The 23,306-nt window shown below is 49.2% G+C and overlaps 2 protein-coding genes and 2 non-coding genes across 4 annotated transcripts; 3 read left to right on the top strand and 1 right to left on the bottom strand.

Moving 5' to 3' along the window:
- The first annotated feature begins 1,464 nt into the window (after positions 1–1,464).
- On the top strand, positions 1,465–1,538 carry trnat-agu (transfer RNA threonine (anticodon AGU)). Its single transcript has one exon. It is a non-coding gene; the product is annotated as a tRNA-Thr (tRNA).
- A 222-nt stretch (positions 1,539–1,760) lies between these two features.
- Positions 1,761–1,849, top strand: trnar-ucu (transfer RNA arginine (anticodon UCU)). The gene is given in 2 exon segments: positions 1,761–1,797; positions 1,814–1,849. It is a non-coding gene; the product is annotated as a tRNA-Arg (tRNA).
- Positions 1,850–2,877: 1,028 nt separating this feature from the next.
- On the bottom strand, positions 2,878–4,464 carry her1 (hairy-related 1). The gene is made up of 4 exons (XM_066722116.1): positions 4,423–4,464; positions 3,766–3,861; positions 3,534–3,648; positions 2,878–3,404 (listed from the first exon to the last, which is right to left on the bottom strand). Exons 1-4 carry the CDS (start codon positions 4,462–4,464, stop codon positions 2,878–2,880), a joined length of 780 nt encoding a protein of 259 aa, XP_066578213.1.
- Positions 4,465–12,462: 7,998 nt separating this feature from the next.
- On the top strand, positions 12,463–14,045 carry her5 (hairy-related 5). Its single transcript, XM_066722115.1, has 3 exons — positions 12,463–12,585; positions 13,253–13,348; positions 13,464–14,045. The coding sequence occupies exons 1-3, from the start codon at positions 12,463–12,465 to the stop codon at positions 14,043–14,045; spliced, it is 801 nt and encodes a 266-aa protein (XP_066578212.1).
- The last annotated feature ends 9,261 nt before the right edge of the window (positions 14,046–23,306 follow it).

The raw sequence follows: 23,306 nt of genomic DNA, 5'->3' as shown, positions 1-23,306 counted from the left end.
TCTCTCCCCCACTCCGACCCACCCCCTATTTTGGCCGAGCCTCCAGCCAATCAGAGCACGCCTCTTGTGTTTCTTTTCACGTCTCACGGCCACACCCACCCAAACCTGCCGTAAACTGACGCCCCCGTCCGCCATTGTGGCTCAAGCTCATAGGCGTCCGCTGGTGGGGATTCCCCCGGTCAGAGCCAGTTTCCCGGTCCCTGTGTATGTGCGGTTCCCCTGTGCGCCACTAGAGGCAGGCGTCAGCGCATTGTTGGTTCGGGAAGGTGTTGTCTTTGGGGCAATTCCTCTCCGTCTCTGCCCAGGATTGTGTTACTGTGTGAGTGTGTGTGTGTGTGAGTGTGTGTGTGTGTGTGTGAGTGTGTGTGAGTGTGTGTGTGTGTGTGAGTCTGTGTGTGTGTGTGAGTGAGTGTGTGTGTGTGAGTGTGTGTGTGAGTGAGTGTGTTGGTGACAGAGATTGAGAAAGAGAGAGACAGAGAGAGACAATATGTGTACAACTCTTATCTATTGTTCCTCAATGTGTGTGTGTGTGTCTGTTTGTGTGTCTATGTGTGTGTGTGTGAGTGAATGAGTGAGTGTGTGTGTATCTCTGTATGTGTGTGTGTGTGTGTGTGTGTATCTCTGTATGTGTGTGCGTATCTCTGTATGTGTGTATCTCTGTATGTGTGTGTGTGTGTGAATGAGTGTGTGTGTGTATCTCTGTATGTGTGTGTGTGTGAATGAGTGAGTGTGTGTGTGTGTGTGTGAATGAGTGAGTGTGTGTATCTCTGTATGTGTGTGTGTTTATGTGTGTGTGTCTTCACCCCTTCTCTCGGGGTGAGCGGCCGCGAGGGCCAGCTGAGGGCAGGTAATGATTAACCGATTGTGTCATTAACGCACAACCGCAGCAGCATGTGAGCAGCGCACAAGACAGTGTTGTGTGTGTAATGTATTGTGAAGATAATTATGATCAATACTGTCAGACCGTGTGAAGTCTAGAGCTGCTGTGGCATCATGAGAGGTGTTGGAGCGTGCTCAGTTGTGTGTTCTGCATTTGATCATGGTCTTGATATCTTGATATTGATATCCAATATGCTCACCTCTCTCTATCCCCTCTCCTCAGTCCTCCCTACACAAACACACTGTGCCACAGCAAACATGGGGAGCGGGATGAGTAAACAACACACAACACACACACACACACTCACTCACTCACAGACACAAGCACACACAACACACTCACACCACACTCACACACACTCGCACAACACACTCACACACACACACACACACACACACACAGATGCAAGCACACACAACACACACACACACACACACTTACTCACTCTCACACACACACACACACAACACACTCACGCACACACTCACTCACATACACTCGCACAACACACTCACACACACACACAGACACACACAACACACTCACACGTGTTCAGCGTGGGGGGGTCGGTGAAGTCCTGCGGCGGCGCCGTGGCTTAGATGGTCAAAGCGCCTGTCTAGTAAACAGGAGATCCTGGGTTCGAGTCCCAGCGGTGCCTTTTTCCTTCTTACTGCAGGAGATAAATCAATTCATCAATCAATCGATAAATTACTAACTCAATTAAAAAAGAAAGCCGAGTCTCCGTCGGTCGTGTCAGGGTCTAGAGAGAGAGATGACGCAACTAGATGTTTTCCGGGTCTTCTCTAATTACGTCACCCCGAACCCGAGGAGAGCCCCGGGGCAGCACGGCAGTGACGTCACCGCAGGCGTGGGGCGCAGCGGCTCTGTGGCGCAATGGACAGCGCGTTGGACTTCTAGACACTGACGCCAGTCATTCAAAGGTTGTGGGTTCGAGTCCCACCAGAGTCGGGGCTTTTTCTCGCTGCGTTTCCCACGTCGATATATTAATCGATTGGAGCTGAAGATCTGTTCTTCCCCTGCTCTCTCTCTCTGTTTTTCGTTCATTTCTGTACAAAGCGCTCTCTTCTTCTCCGGAACTTCACATTCTTGTGGACGTTTTAAATGATTCCATTATTATTATTATTATTATTATTATAACATTATTGCTTTGATTATTATGATGATGATTGTTATTATTATTGCCTCATGCTGTTGTCATTGTCATTTTGCACTGAAGTAAAACCACTGATACAGAACTGAGCCAACACAGTAAAGATGCAGGAAACAGCACGAAGAGCAGTGTGTGTGATTTGACTGGTGAACAGACCAGACAACACACACACGACACAACACACCGCACAGCACTCACACACACAGCACACACACATTAGACACACATACACAACAGCCGCGCAGCGAGCACAGGGTGAACAGTGTGGTCACTGAGCACACAGACCAGATCCAGCACACAACACACTCCACACAGCAGTGTTTCGTACAGTCGGTTTATTGCTCTGCAGGGTCACAGGAATCACAGATAAATAGAAATATGTTCGTATATAAATATAGAGTCGTGGGTCTAGGTATGTACATATCACACAGCAGCTCGCAGCTCTGTGTCGCTAACATAAATAAATCTACTACACCGGTACAGCACAGAGCACAGTGCAGTATGACATATGTACAATATAGTGCACAGCACAGTACAGCACAGAACATAGCATGGTACAGTATAATACATTATAGTCCACTGGAAAGCACAATACAGAAAGGACAGCATACTGCAGTAAAGTGCAGTACATTATAATACAGTACAGGAGTCCAGTGTGGTTCTGAGACTCATCTGTCCTCCTGGCCAGTCTTCCTCATCAGCTGTGTGACTGGGAGTTAGTCTCTCGCGCTGGGAAAGCGACTTTGGGGGGCAGAGTCCCATCACTGGCAGCCCCCCACCCTGACTCTTGGCCAGTGGTAATGGTCCGCATCGTCTCCCTCCCTCCTCAGGACCAGGGTCTCCACACCGAGCCCGCTCCTGTCCCCAGAAACTCGGAGGACTGGGAGCGCTGGGGATGGTGGGCCTCGGAGGGAGAGACAGAGGCTGGGAGCGAGGGGGGGGGGGTGGAGAACGGAGTCCAGGAGGATGAGGACGAGGAGGAGGACGAGAGCGGGGGGGAGGGGAACAGGCTGCTGAAGGGGCAGGGCTGGGGGGGTGAGAGGGAGCTGAGGACGGGGGGGTAAATGAAGGAGTAGCTATAGGTGGGGGAGCAGGTGGGGGAGGGAGGAGGGGAGGGCTCAGGGGCGGCCCCCCAGCAGTGGCAGCAGCTGCAGGTGTCGGCGAGGGGCGCGGAGGGCGGGGCCCAGACCCCCCAGCGCTGCTGCAGCCCCTGTGTCAGGAGCTCCAGGTGCGGGGGGGCCACGGCGTGCAGGTAGTGAGTGACTCGAGACACACAGCGCTGGAAGCCCAACTCATAGCTGGGGGGGGCCTCGGGGGTCTGTGTCTGGGCCAGGGGGGGCACTGCTGCAGCATCTGTGACGAGAGAGAGAGAGAGAGAGAGGAAAATTATCAAACTGCTGGACTGGACTGTGTCTCTCAGGACCAGGGCTGAGACCCCGCTGGACTGGACTGAAAGCCCTTATTCACAGACGACAATCATACCTGCTGTCTCAGTGCTCTTCCTCTCACTCCTGCTCCTCTTCTTCCTTTTCATCTCCAGGTACTCGACTGTCAGCTCCAGGATCTCCGCTTTCTCTAGCCTGGGGTTCTGGAACCTCTGTGGGAAACACACCGATTTCAGCACAGAGAGAGAGACGGAGAGATGCAGAAGAAAAGGGGGAAAGACGGACATCAGGACAGATGGACAGAGAGACACAGAGACACTCAGACAGACCTGGTCTTTGGTGCAACTGAGCAGCACAGTGCGCAGCTCCTCCAGGCTGTGGTTGATCCTCTCTCTCCTTCGCTTTTCAACCAGTGGCTTCAGCATCTGAGACAAGACACACACAGACGCACACAGACACATACAGGGACAGTTAGCAAGAGAAAATCTCCACCTACCACGAAAATATCATAAAGTCGATGAAATAATAATTAGTATTATTATATTAATAACACTAATACGTGCTGTACTGTGTTGTGCATCTAATCTGTCCACACACGTCGGGTCAGTTGGACGGATTCCTCTCTCTTTCCACCAGAGGGCGCGCTGACCCACTATTGACCCCGTGTGGACACAGACCCCCGAAACTAACCCCCGGACACCGGGACACCTTCCTTCCTCCGTCTCTTTGGCAGCTCGCATTTCTTTCTGGTAATAATCCACTTTTAAAGTCGTCTATATCTGACGTGTACGTGTGCGTGTCTGGTCCACAGCGGGGCAGCTACAGTTCAGCAGAAAGAGGCCCTGAAGTCACTCTGTCTGTGAGTTGTTTTAAGGATTAATAATCATAATCATAACGGCGACAAGGATTCCTAACAATAATCCCGTAGTTCGAGGACACATGGAGAACAATAAAGATGATCCCGGCGTCCAGCAGTGGAAACTCACTCTTTGCAGTCCTTTGAAATCGGGGTCTCCAGCGTCGGGCATCTGGGCGGGGGGCGCTGCGCTGCGCTGGGCTGGGCGCTCTGGCGGGGCAGACGGATCCGGGTCTTCTAACGCGTAAAATCCTCCCACAGACGAGCAGCGTGTATTAAGTGGTGGGTTGTATTACTGCCGCCGCCCGTCTACTCGGGGCTTTTATAGCGCCTTGAGGGAGCGCTGTGATTGGAGCAGAGGTGCGAGAGACATCTGTCGCGTTTGTCCCTGACACCCCCCCCACCTCCCTCGCCCCATCCCCACCTGCATAACGCTGCTTTTCTCCAGTGACACAGCACACACACACACTCACAGACAGAGGGTGCGCGTCAGGGACGGCGTTCATTGCGGTTTTAATGGCCTGTTTGTGCAATATTGGACAAAAGAGAGAGAGAGGGAGAGGAAGAGGAATGGAGGAAGAGAGAGAGGGAGAGGAAGAGGTAGAGGGAATGGAAGGGAGAAGGGGGAAGGGGGTAGAAGAAGAGGAGAGAGGAAGAGGGAGATGGAGGGAGAGAGGAGTAGAGGAGAGATATATTTTTGAGAGGTAGAAGAAGAGTGAGGGAGAGGGACAGAGGAAGAGGGAGATGGAGGAAGATGCAGAGAGACGGAGAGAGGGAGGTGTGATGGGGGTGCGGGGCCCTTTGAAGCCCCGCGGCTCCTCCCCATGAGCTCACCCTCGCAGTGTGGCCACGCGTGAAGACTATTAAAGTGCAGCCCACCTCGCCATCTGTCCCCAGCAGCCCGGACACCTCCCCCCCCGTCGCCCCTCACACAGGACCCTTCAGCGCACTGGCGCAAACACCGCAGTTACACCCGAGCCTCTCCAGGGCCAGCGCAGCAGCGCCGCAGCACACGCGCGAAGCAGACGCACCGGTGGGGCGTGTTTTCTGCCCACTGGCACTGCGAGTGGCCGGGCAGGACTGCGCTGCCGTGGGAGAAATGCCCCGGGACCCCGTGCCCAGCGCCGCGTGTTGCACATCACGCCCCCAGGTGTGTTTAACGCCCCGCCGCCAAACCCGTGCCCTCCACGCCCACGCACGGGTCCCAGCACACACTGCGATCTCTGCTGTGACGTACGACATCAGAACATGAGACAGTGTCAACCGAGAGGAGCCCATTCGCCCAACTTTATTATTATTATTATTATTATTATTTTAATTTCTTGGCAGACGCTCTTATCCAGGGCGACTTACAACATAAGTGCAAACAAAGTGCAAAAATACAGTGAAGTATAAGACATCAATCATTACAAATTCAACTTAACTAAAACATAGTAATACAAAATACATTTTACAAATTCCAATTTACAATTTACACAAGTACAGTAAGAGACTCCCTACATCCTGGACAGTGAAAGCTAAGTGCACAGACGAGGGTTACGGGAGGAAAACAATCAAGGACATGAGGAGCATAATAAGCTGAAGTGCATCTAGCAGCGATAGAGGACTAATATTACAAGTGCTGTGGGAAGAGATGCGTCTTGATAAGCGCCGGAATGAGGTCAAGGACTCGCTGTTTTGACTTCGGTGGGCAGGTCGTTCAGGGATGAGAAGGAGCGGCTCTGGAGGAGGGAGAGTGGAGAGGAGGCAGAGTTAGTCTTCTGGCACTGGAGGAGCACAGTGGTCTGGAGGGGATGTATGGAGAGACGAGTGACTGAAGGTAGCTTGGTGCAGTGTGGTCTTTTGATGTCCATTAATAACTGAGTGATCCAAGGATCCTATCCAGTATGATTTAAATGTTCCCATTCCCACGTAGTGCGCTGTTTTTCTTACAAACCCTCCCCTGAAACTGGACCTACAAGTGACTACCGGCTGGAGAAAGACGTCCATAACAATACATACATGCCTACATACATGCATACACACACACTGGACATGCATGCAGAGTTAATGTCCCACAGTTCACAAACAGACCACTAGAGGACAGCCTCGCACACCTGCTGCTGCTACACAGTAGTGCTCTGTTTATTGCCCCGGCTGCGGCCATTGTCAGTGCGCCGCGCCGCCCCGCCGCCCCGGACAGACACGCTCGTTGGGCCGCTGTACTGGCCGGGACTCCAGGGGACCCGAGTGGGAGGTGACCCCGGGGAGGAGGGGGGCAGATGTCACTAATTGCATTTCCTCAGTGACCCAGGCAAGCGAGGTGACCCCCCACCTCCAACACACCCACCCACTCATCCTCCTCCCCACTCTCTCTCACATTCTTCCACACACAAAACAGCCTCCAGCACACCAAGGGCCCCTGCGTGGGGGCATGGGAGGGTGCAGGTGTGGGAGACCAGGGACCACTCTTCACAGACATACACCCACACAGAACACAAAGACACCCGACTGCAGCTCGAAATGAAGGCGAGGGGAGCAGGAGATTAACAGGCCTTTCCTCCCCCTCAGTTCCTCTCTCTCTCTCTCTCTCTCTCGCTCTCTTTCCCTGTCTCTCGCATGTTCTCAGACCAAGCTTTGTTTACTTAAAATAATTTTGGAAAACAGTAAACTCTCTACAAAAGACACAAAACTCAGGTGAGTAAATCATGTCAAACAAGATGAAAACATTCGGTCACATCTACTACAAATTGCTGACATGGATGTGACCCTCTTCTGCACGTGTGCAAAACCTCATGCGTGAAAGAGCCCACATCTGAGCTGCTTGTAAGGATGGGCCGAGTAAGAGGCTGAGGGCCAGGGCGATGCAATTTCTCCCTCCATCCTCTCCTTTTCTCAGTCCCATCGAGGAATTCTTCTCTGTGTGGAGGTGGAGAGTGTATGATTTCTGTCCACATCCTCGACTCAATGTCTCTCCTAGACGCAATGAATGTGGATGTGGATGTGCCATGCAAGGAGATTTGTTCCTCGCTGCATTAAGAACATGAGACCATAAGACAGTGTCCAGTCGAGAGGAGCCCATTCGCCCCATCGTGCTCGTTTGGTGTCCATTAATAACTAAGTGATCAAGGATCCTATCCAGTCTGTTTTTGAATGTCCCCAAATTGTCTCTTCAGCCACATCGCTGGGGAGTTTGTTCAGATTGTGACGCCTCTCTGTGTGAAGAAGTGTCTCCTGTTTTCTGTCTTGAATGCCTTGAAGCCCAATTTCCATTTGTGTCCCGGGTGCGTGTGTCCCTGCTGATCTGGAAAAGCTCCTCTGGTTTGATGTGGTCGATGCCTTTCATGATTTTGAAGACTTGGATCAAGTCCCCACGTAGTCTCCTCTGTTCCAGGGTGAAAAGGTTCAGGTCCTCAGTCTCTCAGTAGGACATTCCCTTCAGACCTGGAATAAGTCTGGTTGCTCTCCTCTGAACTGCCTCTAGAGCAGCGATATCTTTCTTGAAGTGTGGAGCCCAGAACTGTCCACAGTATCCAGATGAGCTCTGTTATCCATTGCGAGGGAAAGCATCCAGTGCGATGTTGATGAAAACATGTGACCTGATTGACAGGAACGAATGGACTGACTGGTGTATACTGTATTGTGTTGCCTGTTTTGACATGGCTTTGCTTTGATTGATTTGTCAGCCTGGAGTATCTTATTTGTATTCTCTGTATCTACAGAATCATTGCATTTGTAACGGACACAATGAAATACTATAGTTATAGTATCAACAAATGGCACAGACGTATAAAAGAGGCTCAACCATACAGGGGTATATCGATGGTGGTATTTAGTATTTATTGGGCCGTTGTGTAACAATTGATTGAAAGGCCTTTTCATTAGATAACAAGTTGTGTGTTTTGATGGAGGCAGCTGATTTTCTGTCAAGTATTTCATGTTTTGAGAGTCACAATGTATTCTGCAAATGAAATGAGTCATTTTGGCCAACTTGTTTCAGTCTGGGTCTGTGTGTTCATTGTTTTGAAAAAGTGAATTCTGTTCGGACAAACGTACTCAAGCCATCGAGAAAAACGGTAATGTAATTTGCTTAGTACATTGGGACCAACAGACTAGTTCCACACGTCTCACTTAGAGGTCTGGCTTAGAGGTGTATTTACCGGTTGTCCCTCTTGAAGGTTCGGACGATCGAGCTCACAGCAGATCTGGACAGGTTTGGCTGAACACGTTGACCAGCGTCAGCCATGGTCAGTCCATGGTTTATGACAGGGTCAACTATTGCTGCTCGAATCTCATCAGATATGTCTTGCTCCTCTCTGATGGGCTCATCCTCCTCTTCCTCCTCTCCCTCTCCCAGCTTCCACTGTGTCTGCCCAATACCCCACTATGATATATATTATATATTATATTGTGCTGATTGACCAATACTAATTGTCTAATTTAGATTTTTGAGCCCTTGCAGTTGCTGACTGACAGAGCAGATGAACCGCAACTAACAAAACACTTTTGAGTGCGTTTTGTATTCACTGATTATATTTGTATTTACAGTTTTGCAAAGCAATGTCAGAGATGTGCTATCAAAGGACAAAGGCAAAGACATAATGATGAAATGACTGCTTTTATGCTGTAGATACTCATGTCACCCTTCTAGAACAATGCTTGTATGCCATTGAGAAAAACTGTGACTATATTTTACATGCACTTCATATTTAACCCCCCCTCTTCTCCCTCTCTCTCTCTCTCTGTCACCCCCAATTGAGCATAATGGCTCACACCTCCCTCCCCCCCGAGCCCAGGTGTGAGGTGACACCTGCACGTGAAAGAGCCATGAGGAGAGGATGAAGTGTGGCGGGGGGATGGACACGCACTGGACCATGGATGATGGACAGCTCCTGGTTGCCCCTCCATCCCCGTGAACAACAATAACAAACAGGACAGTTACATCACAAGTGTATATAGCGACCCCAAAGTGCTTTCCAGCTATAGGACAACAATCCTTCCACACACTTAACACACCCACACAATCATCAGAACATGAGACAGTGTCCAGTCGAGAGGAGCCCATTCGCCCCATCGTGCTCGTTTGGTGTCCATTAATAACTAAGTGATCAAGGATCCTATCCAGTCTGTTTTTGAATGTTCCCAAATTGTCTCTTCAGCCACATCGCTGGGGAGTTTGTTCAGATTGTGACGCCTCTCTGTGTGAAGAAGTGTCTCCTGTTTTCTGTCTTGAATGCCTTGAAGCCCAATTTCCATTTGTGTCCCCGGGTGCGTGTGTCCCTGCTGATCTGTAAAAGCTCCTCTGGTTTGATGTGGTCGATGCCCTTCATGATTTTGAAGACTTGGATCAAGTCCCCACGTAGTCTCCTCTGTTCCAGGGTGAAAAGGTTCAGGTCCTCAGTCTCTCAGTAGGACTTTCCCTTCAGACCTGGAATAAGTCTGGTTGCTCTCCTATGAACTGCCTCTAGAGCAGCGATATCTTTCTTGAAGTGTGGAGCCCAGAACTGTCCACAGTATCCAGATGAGCTCTAACTAGTGCATTGTACAGTCTGAACATCACTGCCCTTGTTCTCAATTCTACACTTTTGACAATATACCCTAACACTCTGTTTCCAATATCCAATATATCTACCCTACGCAGCCTATGACAGTATTGTACTGCACACGATGTGCTGCACTGTGATGTATTTTGTCTACAGTATATATGTCTGGTAAATGTATTAGTTGTTTTGAAGACAGTATATATTTTTGTTGAATGTATTTACTGGTGTGGAAATAATATTTCATTTTGCAATTACATTCATGTTTAGAAAAATGCCATTGAGTCCTGTTTTGAAAATTGACAATATTGTTCCACTCAATGCTCGTACGCAATTGAGGAAAACTGTAAATCAAGAGCAAATGGAGTCATTTCTGTCTGTAACAGCAGATCGGTGGGATTGGATGGGAAGCAGGATTAACACATTTGAATGCAGTTATATCGATTATCTGCACGCTGACTGTGTTGTAAATAGAAGAGGTCACTGGACTCGTATGTAAGGGTTAAAGAGACTTTTTACTCATTATTAATAAGCTCAGATTTGAGAGTTTATCTTGTGTTACATAGATAACCCAGTCCATATTAAAACAGTATTACCTTTCACTCAGACTAATGTCCCAGCTATCCGTCTTTACTGAGGACTGAATGTGCACGTGTGTTTAGTGGACACAGTGTCTGTCCTGTGTATCTGTGCGGATTGCTGTCCCTGGTTGGGCTTGTCGTTGGGTTATTTCTAGGAGAGATAAGGAAGGGGAGAGGAAGGATGAAACGCTAGGAAAGATGTCGATATCAGATCAATACACGATCGACCGGCAGATTCACTCCTGCAGATCCATTGCTTTCCAAATGAAACCCCTCAAAACTAGTTCCCGGGCAAGGAACTGTTACCTTATGTAAATGGCTTTTGCTAAAATCAGACTTTGTTTCCCGCCAGCCCCTCTCTCGACACCCTTCCCTCCACACCTTCAAAGTCCTGGACTCACACCCGAGCACAGCAACACAGTCTCACTCCCTCCCTCTCTCTCTCCCTCTCTCTCCCTCTCTCTCTCATGCAATTCAGAGTTGCTTTTTTGGCAACACCCCCCTGAGCACCACTGCAAATTATGCCCACAACATTCAGAAACCATGAAAGCCAACCGATGCACGCCTTGAACTTGCATGTATAGTGATCAGCCGATAACTATGCCTATCAATAACACGAAAACAAGCTTCAATACGACAAATTAATATTAGAAAGTTAAAATAAATATTAGACAGTAAAGTAATAACACCTTTTCAATCGTTGAATGTCGCAGACCTTTGATCTGCACGCAAATACACATCGCAGGACCATCGAGCATCATGGAAATGAGACCCACATCGCCTCCCACTGCCCTAATGGCCGGCTAAGCGACTCTTATTAGTTTCTCTGGGGTCGCGCTGGTTTATTCATGTCGCACCTCACACGGGGGGCTCCGAGTGCGCCATCGCCTTCAAAGCGCGGACGGGGGGCAGCGGGTTAATTTGCGGGGCGGGGGGGCGCAGTCATTGAGCGCCATCATGCGCACACCTGCGCAGAGCCCGGCTGGGGGCGCATTGTCCTCGCCGCGCTTTTTCACTGCTCAATGGAAAGTGTGTCGAGGCACAGATGTGTGTGATGTGCTCTCTCGGTACCGGAGTCCAGCTGTGTGGGTTCTGTACTGAGGGCTGCAGTGTGGTACTGTCTGGACTAAGACACATGATGTGTGTGTGTATAATTGTCTGTGTATGTATGTCGGTGTCTGTGTGTGTGTGAGAGAGAGAGAGAGAGGCAGTTTGTGTCTTTGTGTGTGTGTGTGTGTGTGTGAGAGAGAGAGAGAGAGAGGCAGTTTGTGTCTTTGTGTGTGTGTGTGTGTGTGTGAGAGAGAGAGAGAGAGGCAGTTTGTGTCTTTGTGTGTGTGTGTGTGTGTGAGAGAGAGGCAGTTTGTGTCTTTGTGTGTGTGTGTGTGTGTGAGAGAGAGGCAGTTTGTGTCTTTGTGTGTGTGTGTGTGTGTGTGTGAGAGAGAGGCAGTTTGTGTCTTTGTGTGTGTGTGTGTGTGTGTGTGTGAGAGAGAGAGGCAGTTTGTGTCTTTGTGTGTGTGTGTGTGTGTGTGTGTGAGAGAGAGAGGCAGTTTGTGTCTTTGTGTGTGTGTGTGTGTGTGTGTGTGTGTGTGTGTGTGTGTGTATAATTGTCTGTGTATGTATGTCGGTGTCTGTGTGTGTGTGTGTGTGTGTGAGAGAGAGAGGCAGTTTGTGTCTTTGTGTGTGTGTGTGTGTGTGTGAGAGAGAGAGAGTCTGTGTTTCTGCCGAGGCGCCAGCGAGGAGAGTGAGTCCTCCATCCCGCTGTGGAGCCACAGTGACGGATGAGGATGTCAGGTTCTGTGCTTTAGACGGAGGAGTTTTATTTGCCCCATTACATCTTCAGCAAACAGCTGTGTGATGAAGATTATAGTGATGATGATGATGATGATGATTATTGCCGTATTTTGATTGACACCTCTGTGCAGGTCGTGTTTTCCAGATGCACAGGACAGGCGATGCGCCCGATGACGTCACCTTGGAAAAGGCGAACCTCTCCGAGCGCTTCACTGGGACGGGGCGGGGCCGGGTTGGGGGCGTGGTCTGGTGGGTAATTGCCCTACAAGTCCCGGCCCGATGCCCCAGCCTGGCACTCCTGCTCGCCACACGCCCAGAGACCCACACCGCTGTGCGCTCGGATTGCATCGCATCATGAAGCCCCCCGCCACGCAGCTGCCGGAGCCGAAAGAGGGGAAGAGGGTAAGGAAGCGAAATAGCAACGTGAGATCAATGTACTGTATTGGTTCATCGTGTTTATTGGAGATGGTGCCATCGCCAGTCCCTCTGTCAGCCTCCGGGGTCTCTGCTGCTGTTCATCCCTCTGCACTCATTAATACCTACCAGATTATTAATAATAACTAAACTAAACATTACATTAAAACAGTGCTGTCCTTCATCTGCATCTGTCTGTTCAATTTACTGACGACCCTGTGCCGGCTCGGCTCGGTTGCGCAGCGGAGCACAGGGTGCGGTCTGGTCCAGTCCAGCACATGGCTAAATAATGCATACAATCCTTCTGACCAGAGAGAGAGAGAAATAAAGAAATGAATAACAGAGATCTTAGAATAGATGGGATGTGGAGTTGAGTTCCTCCGTTTATTTGATTGTTTTTAATTAATTCAGTCTGTTGATTAGTCGGAAATCTCGTCTTAAAACTCAGTTTGACCAGTTATCAACATGATTTCATTATTGTTTCCGATGTACTCTACTACATACTTTTCGATAACAACTGATTCTGCTAGTAATGAGTAGACCGTGAGGCTACTACTACACTCCTACTCCACTAGTACTCCACTACTGCTGTTAACATCGCAGCTACGTGTGGCTGGCACTGACTGCCGTGTCGCTGTGTCCCCGGCCTCTGCAGGTTCCCAAGCCGCTGATGGAGAAGCGCCGCCGGGACCGGATCAACCACAGCCTGGAGACGCTGCGGGTCCTGCTGCTGGACAGCACCCGGGACGAGGTGAGACTTAGAGCATGCCTGCGCACCCGGACTAAACCGCACTACAACCTGGCTACACATGAACAACAGCAACAATAGCATGATGATAACTGTGTTTGTTGACTGCCTTCCCCAGAAACTGCGCAACCCCAAGGTGGAGAAAGCGGAGATCCTGGAGAGCGTCGTGAACTTCCTGAAGGCGGAGCTCCGGGACAGCGGGACCAGGGCCGGGGGCAGGCGGAGAGGCAGAGGCGTGGAGGAGGAAGAGGAGGAGGAGGAGGAGGAGGAAGGGGAGAGGGCGGTGCAGCCGACGCAACAGGGCGCATCTGCGGGCCGGCGAAGCTACGGCGACGGGGTGCGCTCCTGCCTGCTGAGGGTCGGCCAGTTCATCACTGAGAGGACATGCCTGCAGGGCGACCTCCACCTGCCCAGTGCCCTCCCCCTCCCGCACCCACACCTCCTCGGGGAGACTCTGCTGCCGGTTGCCACTCAGACCTCCCTCCTGGGCCACTCAGCCTGGCCCCCAGAGCCCCACAAACTCCCACCCCCCGCCGTCGCGCACCCTCTGCACGTTCACTGTCTGAAGCTCGGTACAGGCGTCCCCCTGCAAAGGAGGCAGCCCACGTCGGTGGCCATGGGCGGTGCCAGGACAGCAGTGCCTGGCTCGGAGATCCCCGCCCTCACAGACCGCACCGTGTGGAGACCCTGGCCACAGTAGACACTGCAGAGTCCAGTCCAGTCCAGCAGGGTCTCGGCCCTGGTCCTGAGAGACACAGTCCAGTACAGCAGGGTCTCAGCCCTGGTCCCGAGAGACACAGTCCAGTCCAGCAGGGTCTCAGCCCTGGTCCTCAGAGACACAGTCCAGTCCAGCAGGGTCTCGGCCCTGGTCCCGAGAGACACAGTCCAGTCCAGCAGGGTCTCGGCCCTGGTCCTGAGAGACACAGTCCAGTCCAGCAGGGTCTCGGCCCTGGTCCCGAGAGACACAGTCCAGTCCAGCAGGGTCTCGGCCCTGGTCCTGAGAGACACAGTCCAGTCCAGCAGGGTCTCGGCCCTGGTCCTGAGAGACACAGTCCAGTCCAGCAGGGTCTCGGCCCTGGTCCTGAGAGACGGCTGGAGTGCTTCTACACTGTGTTTCCTTCTTCCACTTCTCACTGCGTTCTCCTGCACAATTTGACCAGGATTTCTCATTTAAGCACAAGATTGACCGAATCTCCTAACCTTGTATTTCTTTAAGCTGCTGCACAGATGTGTGTGTTTATATACATATATATAAATAAATAAATCTGTATGTATATATATATATATATATATATATATATATATATATATATATATGTATGTATTTAACTTCCCTATTTCTGTCCCTTAGGGTTCTCCCTCCCTCTCTTGCTAGATTTGCACCTTTATTTTGTATTTTGTTGAGACATGTGAGTGGAAGGCGGCACAGCAAGGCATGCTGGGAACAGTGTGCTTTGTCTGCCGGACACTTCTGCGTGTGAATGGTTGTCCTTGACCCTGAACTGCACTCCCAGAGCTGTGCCTGCGTGGCGGAGCTCCCTAGAGACATCGTCTGTTTACATTAAAGGGACGCGGTGGAGTGCGTCAGGTCTGACTGAGATTTGATTTGTTTTTTATATTAAAAAAGTACTAACTCTGTCTGGCATACACTGCAATAAAGTTATTTATATCTAAAACGATCTGTGTGGTCTGTGCGCTTCCTCTAGCTGTGTGTGTGAGAGAGTGTGCGTGTTTGTGTGATGTTTCTGTCCCTCTCGCTCGCCCTCTCTGTCTTTCTCTCTCTCTCCTCATGCTGTCTGTCTCTGCCTGTCCGTCCCCTTCTCCCAAGTTCAAGAAAGCTTTATTGACTACGTCTCTCTCTGTCCTCTCTCTCTCATCCAGTCTTTCTCCCTCCTTGTCCCCCCTGCCCTTATTCCTCTCCTCTCTGTGTCTGTCCTTTTCCCTCTCTTTTGGTCTTCTTCTCTCCATACCTTTGCTCCCTCCCTCTCTGCCCCTCTGTGATGTTAGTTGAGAGAGAGAGAGAGAGAGAGAGAGAGAGAGGAGAGGGGGGTGTAAGAAACAAATGTGTTTGAAGTTTAAAAATAAACAACACAAGAGACTGTTTGTCTTTGATGCTAACAGCCCCTCTGCCCCTGGGGGGTAGTGATGGGTGGGTTAAGTACAGGAGGAAGCACTGAAACACAGATCAATTAGACTTTTCAATCAGCTTTGCTAATGAGGCACAAACAATCTCTCTCTCTCTCTCTCTCTCTCTCTCTCTCTCACACACACAGAAACACACTTACACAAACCCATAGACTTGAACACACCAACACAAGCACACAAACTCACAGACACAGACAAACTCCCCCTCTGTCTTTCTCTCCACATCTCTTGCTTCCTTCACTCGTTTCTCCTCTGTCTCCGTCTCACAGACACTGTCAGAAAAACACACACAGACACACAAACTCACACACAGACCCAGACAAACTCTCCCTCCGTATCTCTTTTCCCCTTCACTCGTTTCTCAAAGCAGGAGACCCATCCCCCCCGTTGCCCTCTCATTTTCTCCTTCCCTTCCTCTCTGTGGGTGTGAACGGCTCACTTCTCACCTACAGGAACGCAGGAAAGTGTGACGCCTAATGACACCCCTGGCAAAAATGGAGGGGTGGAGCCCCATAGATCAAAGAGTGTCCGGTGTGTGTGTGTGTGTTGTGTTTGTCAATCACTGTGTGTAAAGTAGTTGGAAGTTACACTTGAGTAAACACAAACATATTCTATCAAAAACTTAAAGTAAAAAGTCTCCCATTCAGACAATAATTGAATACATTTAAAAAAGTGAACTGAAGTACCACAAGTAAAAGTAATAAAGTGAAAGTGCTTGTGTTTGTGTGAGACCTTTATGAAGAGGCACACAAGAGATTAACTTGATATTTTAATCCAACATTTTATTTCAACAATCAAGGTAGTTGTACTGTTCCTGGATTTTATCATGAAGAAAACCACGTCCAACAAAATTAAATGTCATTTAGGCACAGATCAGGAAACTTATTTTGTTTGTATTCTGTATTAACAAAGGGTAACGTCAGGCTATAAGCCCAGACGTCTTGACAAATCAGATTATCAGAACGATCAATTAGTCAAGTTACCTAACAAGTATGGCCGTGGGTTCGTTTCCATCTTTGATCAAGGGAACGAAAGAGCGAAGAAAACGCTTAACGGGGGAGAGAGGGAGTGGATTTTGGTCGCATATTAGGGTAAACTGTCTCACCACAGCGCTGGAGATTATGCTATAGCGTGAACCTGAAACATGAGGTCTATGTAATTCCTCCCTCCAATTAGAAAAACGGTATCCGGGTCTGTGGGAAATGTTGTGAAATAAGAAGTCAATAGCTTTATTTATAATTGTAGTGGGGTAAAAGTAAAACGAGGCACAAATAATTAACACTAGAGTACAAATACTCAAAAAAACATATTTAAGCATTTTGTTACTTTACACCAGAGCAGAGTCCTTCACCTCCTCCCGGTGATCACTCAAAACACATATTTTCAGACAATACTTGTAATTTTAGTCCTTTACTCTCCTGTAGGATAGAATTTATAATGTTTGATGCCTTGTACTGAACTGTATCACTGCACTTTGTATTGCACTTTTGTTTTGTAAGTCACCCTGGATAAGGGTGTCTGCCAATAAATAATAATAATAATAATAATAATAATAATAATAATAATAATAATAATAATAATAATAATAATAATAATAATACGTCCCTGGAGTGTGTGTGTTTGTCAATCAGTTTGTGTGTGTGTGTGTGTGTGTGTGTGTGCGCTGGATTCCTCTTTGTGAATTCACACTATCAGACCTCCACCTCGCCAGAATAGTGCTCACAGTACAACACCAGATAAGGGCGTCTGCTAAGAAATAAATAAAAGAAATACAATCAATACAGTGTGGAGGTCGAGGTTACCAGGCCACTGATAATGACTCTGCATGTGACTAATGATTATGAAGCATTTTGCTGAAACTGCAATTGTCCACTACATTGTTTACTCCCATACAGGACAGTGTGTGGTTGTGTAGCGATGCTGAAGTCTCTCTAAGGGCCCTGGGCCTTTTTGTGATGTGGTAGGGTTGATTCACTGTGGCCAGAACCCCCCAGGGTGCTACGTGGGATAAACGAGCCTGCGTCGGGTCATCTCGAGTGAGGAGATGGAAGATCAGTGCGAGGGCATGTTGTGTCTACTGGGGCGGGTTGTGTAGCGGTGCTGAAGCCTCACTACGGTGGCTGCACTGTGGTGAGATCAGGGTTCGAATCTTGGCGTGGCAAAACAAGAAAAACAGGGTATTACTGTTGCATATGATCATTTTTTGGTCACTTAACACAGTAAGTGTTACTGATGGCCCAATAGCATACCTCCTGGTCTGTGTGTGTTTGTCATTGTGTGTGTGTGTGTCAGCTTGTGTGTGTGTTTGTCAGTGTGTGTGTGTGTGTCAGCTTGTGTGTGTGTTTGTCAGTGTGTGTGTGTGTGTGTCAGCTTGTGTGTGTGTTTGTCAGTGTGTGTGTGTGTGTCAGCTTGTGTGTGTGTTTGTCAGTGTGTGTGTGTGTGTGTCAGCTTGTGTGTGTGTTTGTCAGTGTGTGTGTGTGTGTGTCAGCTTGCGTTTGTCAGTGTGTGTGTGTGTGTCAGCTTGTGTGTGTGTTTGTCAGTGTGTGTGTGTGTCAGCTTGTGTGTGTGTTTGTCAGTGTGTGTGTGTGTCAGCTTGCGTTTGTCAGTGTGTGTGTGTGTGTCAGCTTGTGTGTGTGTTTGTCAGTGTGTGTGTGTGTGTCAGCTTGTGTGTGTGTTTGTCAGTGTGTGTGTGTGTGTGTCAGCTTGTGTGTGTGTTTGTCAGTGTGAGTGTGTGTGTCAGCTTGCGTTTGTCAGTGTGTGTGTGTGTGTCAGCTTGTGTGTGTGTTTGTCAGTGTGAGTGTGTGTGTCAGCTTGCGTTTGTCAGTGTGTGTGTGTGTGTCAGCTTGTGTGTGTGTTTGTCAGTGTGTGTGTGTGTGTCAGCTTGTGTGTGTGTTTGTCAGTGTGTGTGTGTGTGTGTCAGCTTGTGTGTGTGTTTGTCAGTGTGTGTGTGTTTGTCAGTGTGTGTGTGTGTGTCAGCTTGTGTGTGTGTTTGTCAGTGTGTGTGTGTGTGTCAGCTTGTGTGTGTGTTTGTCTGTGTGTGTGTGTGTCAGCTTGTGTGTGTGTTTGTCAGTGTGTGTGTGTGTGTGTCAGCTTGTGTGTGTGTTTGTCAGTGTGTGTGTGTGTGTGTCAGCTTGTGTGTGTGTTTGTCAGTGTGTGTGTGTGTGTCAGCTTGTGTTTGTGTTTGTCAGTGTGTGTGTGTGTGTGTCAGCTTGTGTGTGTGTTTGTCAGTGTGTGTGTGTGTGTCAGCTTGCGTTTGTCAGTGTGTGTGCCTATGTGCCACTGTTTGGAATTTGAGTCTAGAAAAGCCCAAGAACGATATATCTAAAACTGTTATCTATTCTACTAATACAACTTCTACTACTACTACCACTACCACTACTGCTACCACTAATACTACTACTACTACTACTACTACCACTACCACTACTGCTACCACTAATACTACTACTACTACTACTACCTCTACCACTACTGCTACCACTAATACTACTACTACTACTACCTCTACCACTACTGCTACCACTAATACTACTATTACTACTACTACTACTACCTCTACCACTACTGCTACCACTAATACTACTACTACTACTACTACTACTACTACCTCTACCACTACTGCTACCACTAATACTACTACTACTACTACTACTACCTCTACCACTACTGCTACCACTACTACTACTACTACTACTACCTCTACCACTACTGCTACCACTCATACTACTACTACTACTACTAATAATAATTATAATTATTATCTCCTTCTTCCTCTGTAGACAGTGGGACAGCAGGCTGGAGGGGACTGTGTTTGTGTGTTTAATGCACGAGTGTGTGTGTGTGTTTAGGGGGGAAGGGGCTGATAATCCAGACACTTCCCACTGAAGCCTGGTTATTAAACCCCCCCACAGCCTCCCCAAATGAACATCTAACCCGCACCGGCCCAGCCCGGCTCAGAGGGATTACCCGCCGCACAAAGCGCATCCTGCTCAGCGGCGCGGCGGCGTGACTAAGCCGGCTGCTCTGACTCCGGACGCGGTTGCCCGGGAGCTTGTGTGTGTGTGAGTGTGTGTGTGTGTCATTGTGTGTGTGTGTGTGTGTGTGTGTCATTGTGTGTGTGTGTGTGTGAGAGTGTGTGTGTGAGTGTGTGTGAGTGTGTGAGTCATTGTGTCTCAGTGTGTGTGAGTGTGTGTGAGTGTGTGAGTCATTGTGTCTCAGTGTGTGAGAGTGTGTGTGTGTGTGTGTGAGTGTGTGTGAGTGTGTGTGTGAGTCATTGTGTCTCAGTGTGTGAGAGTGTGTGTGTGTGTGTGTGTGTGAGTGTGTGTGTGAGTCATTGTGTCTCAGTGTGTGAGAGTGTGTGTGTGTGTGTGTGAGTCATTGTGTGTGTGAGTGTGTGTGAGTCATTGTGTCTCAGTGTGTGAGAGTGTGTGTGTGAGTGTGTGTGTGTGAGTCATTGTGTCTCAGTGTGTGTGTGTGAGTGTGTGTGAGTGTGTGTGTGAGTCATTGTGTCTCAGTGTGTGAGAGTGTGTGTGTGTGTGTGTGAGTCATTGTGTGAGTCATTGTGTCTCAGTGTGTGAGAGTGTGTGTGTGTGTGTGTGAGTCATTGTGTCTCAGTGTGTGTGTGTGAGTGTGTGTGTGTGTGTGTGAGTCATTGTGTCTCAGTGTGTGTGTGTGAGTGTGTGTGAGTGTGTGTGTGTGAGTCATTGTGTCTCAGTGTGTGTGTGTGAGTGTGTGTGTGGGTCAGTGTGTGCATGTCAGTGAGGTCCTGCACGTCTATCGGGCATGCTTGGTGTGCAGTGATAGTAAATCAACAGAGGCAGAGCTGCGCAGTGCACAGGTGGGGGTGGGGGTCGGTGTGGGGGGGTGAGTCGCGTGACTGGCCCCCAGGTGTCGGCTCTCTCGCGCACGGCAGATGTCCTGACACCCGCGCGCCCGTGTGGAGGTGACGACACGACACGCGCCGGCAAGAGGTGTCCCGTGGGAAAGTCGGCAGTCCGGTGTCCCCCCCCCACCACCAGTGCGTGACCATCCGCTGCCTCAATCAAAAACGTCCATCGATACCCCGTGAAACATACGACACGTATGACTGTCTGCGCCTGAAACGCGGCTGGAACCTCCTCCGCAGATAACGCAAGGTTGGGGGTTGGTTGGGGCCAACACAACATTGCGACCATGTGTTGACCACTAGAAATGCTAACTGGAGCTAAAGTGATGTTCATCGTGCGCGCTGTTTGTCACATTGTGGGAAGGTTGTTACAATGTTGTGACAAGGGTTTGATAACGCTTCTGCAAAGTTGTGTTACACTGTTTTCTGGACATATTCACGACCAAATTCTGCAACCTTGTAAACGAACGGAACAGTAACCATAACCTTGCCAAAACATAATTTTGTAATCTGGGTCTATTGTTTTAATACCACTCTATCTATGGACACACACACAAATATATCACAAAAAGAAAATTTATTGCACCACAAAAAACAGGCGCAGTGCAACACAGCGCTGTCCGCAGTAAGGACAGGTGTCTCTGTCCCCGTCTGTCCACAGTGCAGGACCAGCCCGGCGCCGGCAGAGGGAGCGGCTCTCTGCCAGACTCTGTATCTGTCCATTGATTCGTGTTTCTTACAGACGGCTTTACCACGTTTAATTAAAATATTAATTAATCAATTAACAGATTTGTGGCATGACACTACATTCCAAGCCACAGAGACGGAGAGGGAGAGGGAGGGGGACGGAGAGAGAGGGACAGAGAGGGAGAGCGGGATAGGGAAAAGGGAGAAGAGGAGGAGGAGAGAGAGATAGAGGATGTTGCTGAATGCTTGACTGAGATTAACCTCTCGGACTCTCTCTCTCTCCCTCTCTCTCTCTCTCGGGGGACCCCAGGTCATCTCTCCTTCACCCACCCGAGGTGTGAGTGTGGGAGCCGCTGCGGTGCTGTCTTCTCTCGGGATTGGGAGAGAAGGAGGGAAAGACGCGCATTTACGACCTGCCGCCGTCGGCACCTTGGCGGCGACTTCAGAGAGATGCCAGTTGTCACCTGAGCGCAGTGCTGCTCGGGCCGTGGGAACAGAGGGGACACACTTGCAGTGTGTTTCTGCAGACGGGGGGGTGAGAGCAGCATGTTCAAAACAAGACATGTCTACTGCGATACCTATCAGTTCTTCTATGAATATGTTTTTATCTAAATCAATATCTATATCTCCCTGTCTGTCTGTCTAATTGATGAGCGCGATTACCTTGTCCCTGCATGGAAATATGCCCAGCCAGCACATTTGGCAAATGGTGGGAACTGATGATATTGCTGCTTATTGCTTCTTCACTGGTTCCAGTCCAGGAGTCTGCGAACTGGACTGGCCATTAAGTGGAGACGCGTCCAATACCGCACCTGTATTGCTAGAACATTGACAATTTGGGGACATTCAAAAACAGACTGGATAGGATCCTTGATCACTTAGTTATTAATGGACACCAAACGAGCACGATGGGGCGGATGGGCTCCTCTCGATTGTAAACTCTCTCATGTTCTGATGTTCCTCACATTTATAGGAACGGTGCTAATCAAAGAGACCCTCCCCCCATCTCTCCTCTCTCAAATTCAAATTCAAACCGAGCTTCAGTGGCGTGACACGCGTCGCCAAGGCCTTTACAGACACGGTAACGAGAGCGCAATGGGCCTATACACAACAACACAATTAAAGCGCAATAGTTTTACAGCTCCCTCCCTCTCTGTGTGTACTCGTGTGGGGGGCAGCAGTCGTGTGCCCACTCTGAGGAGCATGCACTTCAAAGCGCGCCGCCCGCTCACACGCCAGTGCGAGAGAGAGAGAGAAAGGAGGGTGAGAGAGGGAGATGGATGGAGGGAGGGACGGGTGAGCGCAGGTCCCACGGCCACACTCCCTGCATTGTAGTTTTATTGAAAGTTCACAAATACGTGCGAGCCTCCTCCCACCGAAACACGCACACGCACCCCCACCTTGTCAAATTCAAATTCAAATTCAAATGCGCCCGATGGTTTCATTAGCATCACAAACTACACCGCTTTGACACGGACATTAAAACCTACTGCAGCCCGCGCCCTCTTTCTCTCAGAGTCCAAAACACGTTCATAACCTTGATTAAACTAATTGGTTTGCCAAACCTCTCTCTCTCTCTCTCTCTCTCTCTCTCTCTCTCTCTCCCCTCCAGTGTAAATGTTTTCTGTCTCTCTCCTGCGTTCAGAATGGTTTCCACATTGTATGTCATTTATTTTCCATGTTTCTGCCCCGGAATCATGAACCTATGTTCCCGCAGAACCCCGCTAATGAAGCGCAAATCTGATCACCACAACCAGCAGCAGACGTTGTATTATTCTTAATCACACACACTACACAACACACTCGGACCCCCTTCTGAGAGAATAACTACATTAAATGTATTATCCTTGTATCCTGGTCGTATAAATTTATTATTATTATTATTATTACTACACTACTTCTGCTACTACTAATAATAATCACCACATTACCACAAGAATAAATCATAGAATGTCGTAGTAGAATGCATTATTAGCCTACAATGCATTATATATTCATACTGCACTATAATCATCAATATTAATTGTGGTAGTAGTTCTAATTAGTAGTCCTTTTTTAACTTGATTTATGTTCATTGTTATTTATGCGCATTGAGAATGGACTCCAGCCGCACTTTCCCAGCGCTCAGGACGGGGCGTGGTCTGTGTGACGGGGCGGGGCAACGTGAACGAGTGGGCGTGGTCAGAACCTCAGGCATCTTTAAAAGCGGCTGTAGCGGCGCCGGGCCCTCAGAGACCACAGGCA

The sequence above is a fragment of the Amia ocellicauda genome, chromosome 14 (genome assembly GCF_036373705.1).
Source record: "Amia ocellicauda isolate fAmiCal2 chromosome 14, fAmiCal2.hap1, whole genome shotgun sequence".
Lineage (NCBI taxonomy): Eukaryota > Metazoa > Chordata > Actinopteri > Amiiformes > Amiidae > Amia > Amia ocellicauda.
Note: the sequence above shows the minus strand (reverse complement) of the source record. Positions and strands in the feature narration are given on the sequence as shown.

What these genes read in the sequence shown, in the direction of transcription:
- her1 (XM_066722116.1), bottom strand. Translation starts at nt 4,464, where the DNA reads ATGCCCGACGCTGGAGACCCCGATTTCAAAGGACTGCAAAGA. An exon ending in TCAGTTGCACCAAAGACCAG is followed by an intron (nt 3,649 to 3,765) that starts GTCTGTCTGAGT and finishes TGTTTCCCACAG; the next exon opens with AGGTTCCAGAACCCCAGGCT. An exon ending in GAAGAGCACTGAGACAGCAG is followed by an intron (nt 3,405 to 3,533) that starts GTATGATTGTCG and finishes CTCTCGTCACAG; the next exon opens with ATGCTGCAGCAGTGCCCCCC.
- her5 (XM_066722115.1), top strand. Translation starts at nt 12,463, where the DNA reads ATGCCCCAGCCTGGCACTCCTGCTCGCCACACGCCCAGAGACCCACAC. An exon ending in AGCCGAAAGAGGGGAAGAGG is followed by an intron (nt 12,586 to 13,252) that starts GTAAGGAAGCGA and finishes CGGCCTCTGCAG; the next exon opens with GTTCCCAAGCCGCTGATGGA. An exon ending in TGGACAGCACCCGGGACGAG is followed by an intron (nt 13,349 to 13,463) that starts GTGAGACTTAGA and finishes TGCCTTCCCCAG; the next exon opens with AAACTGCGCAACCCCAAGGT.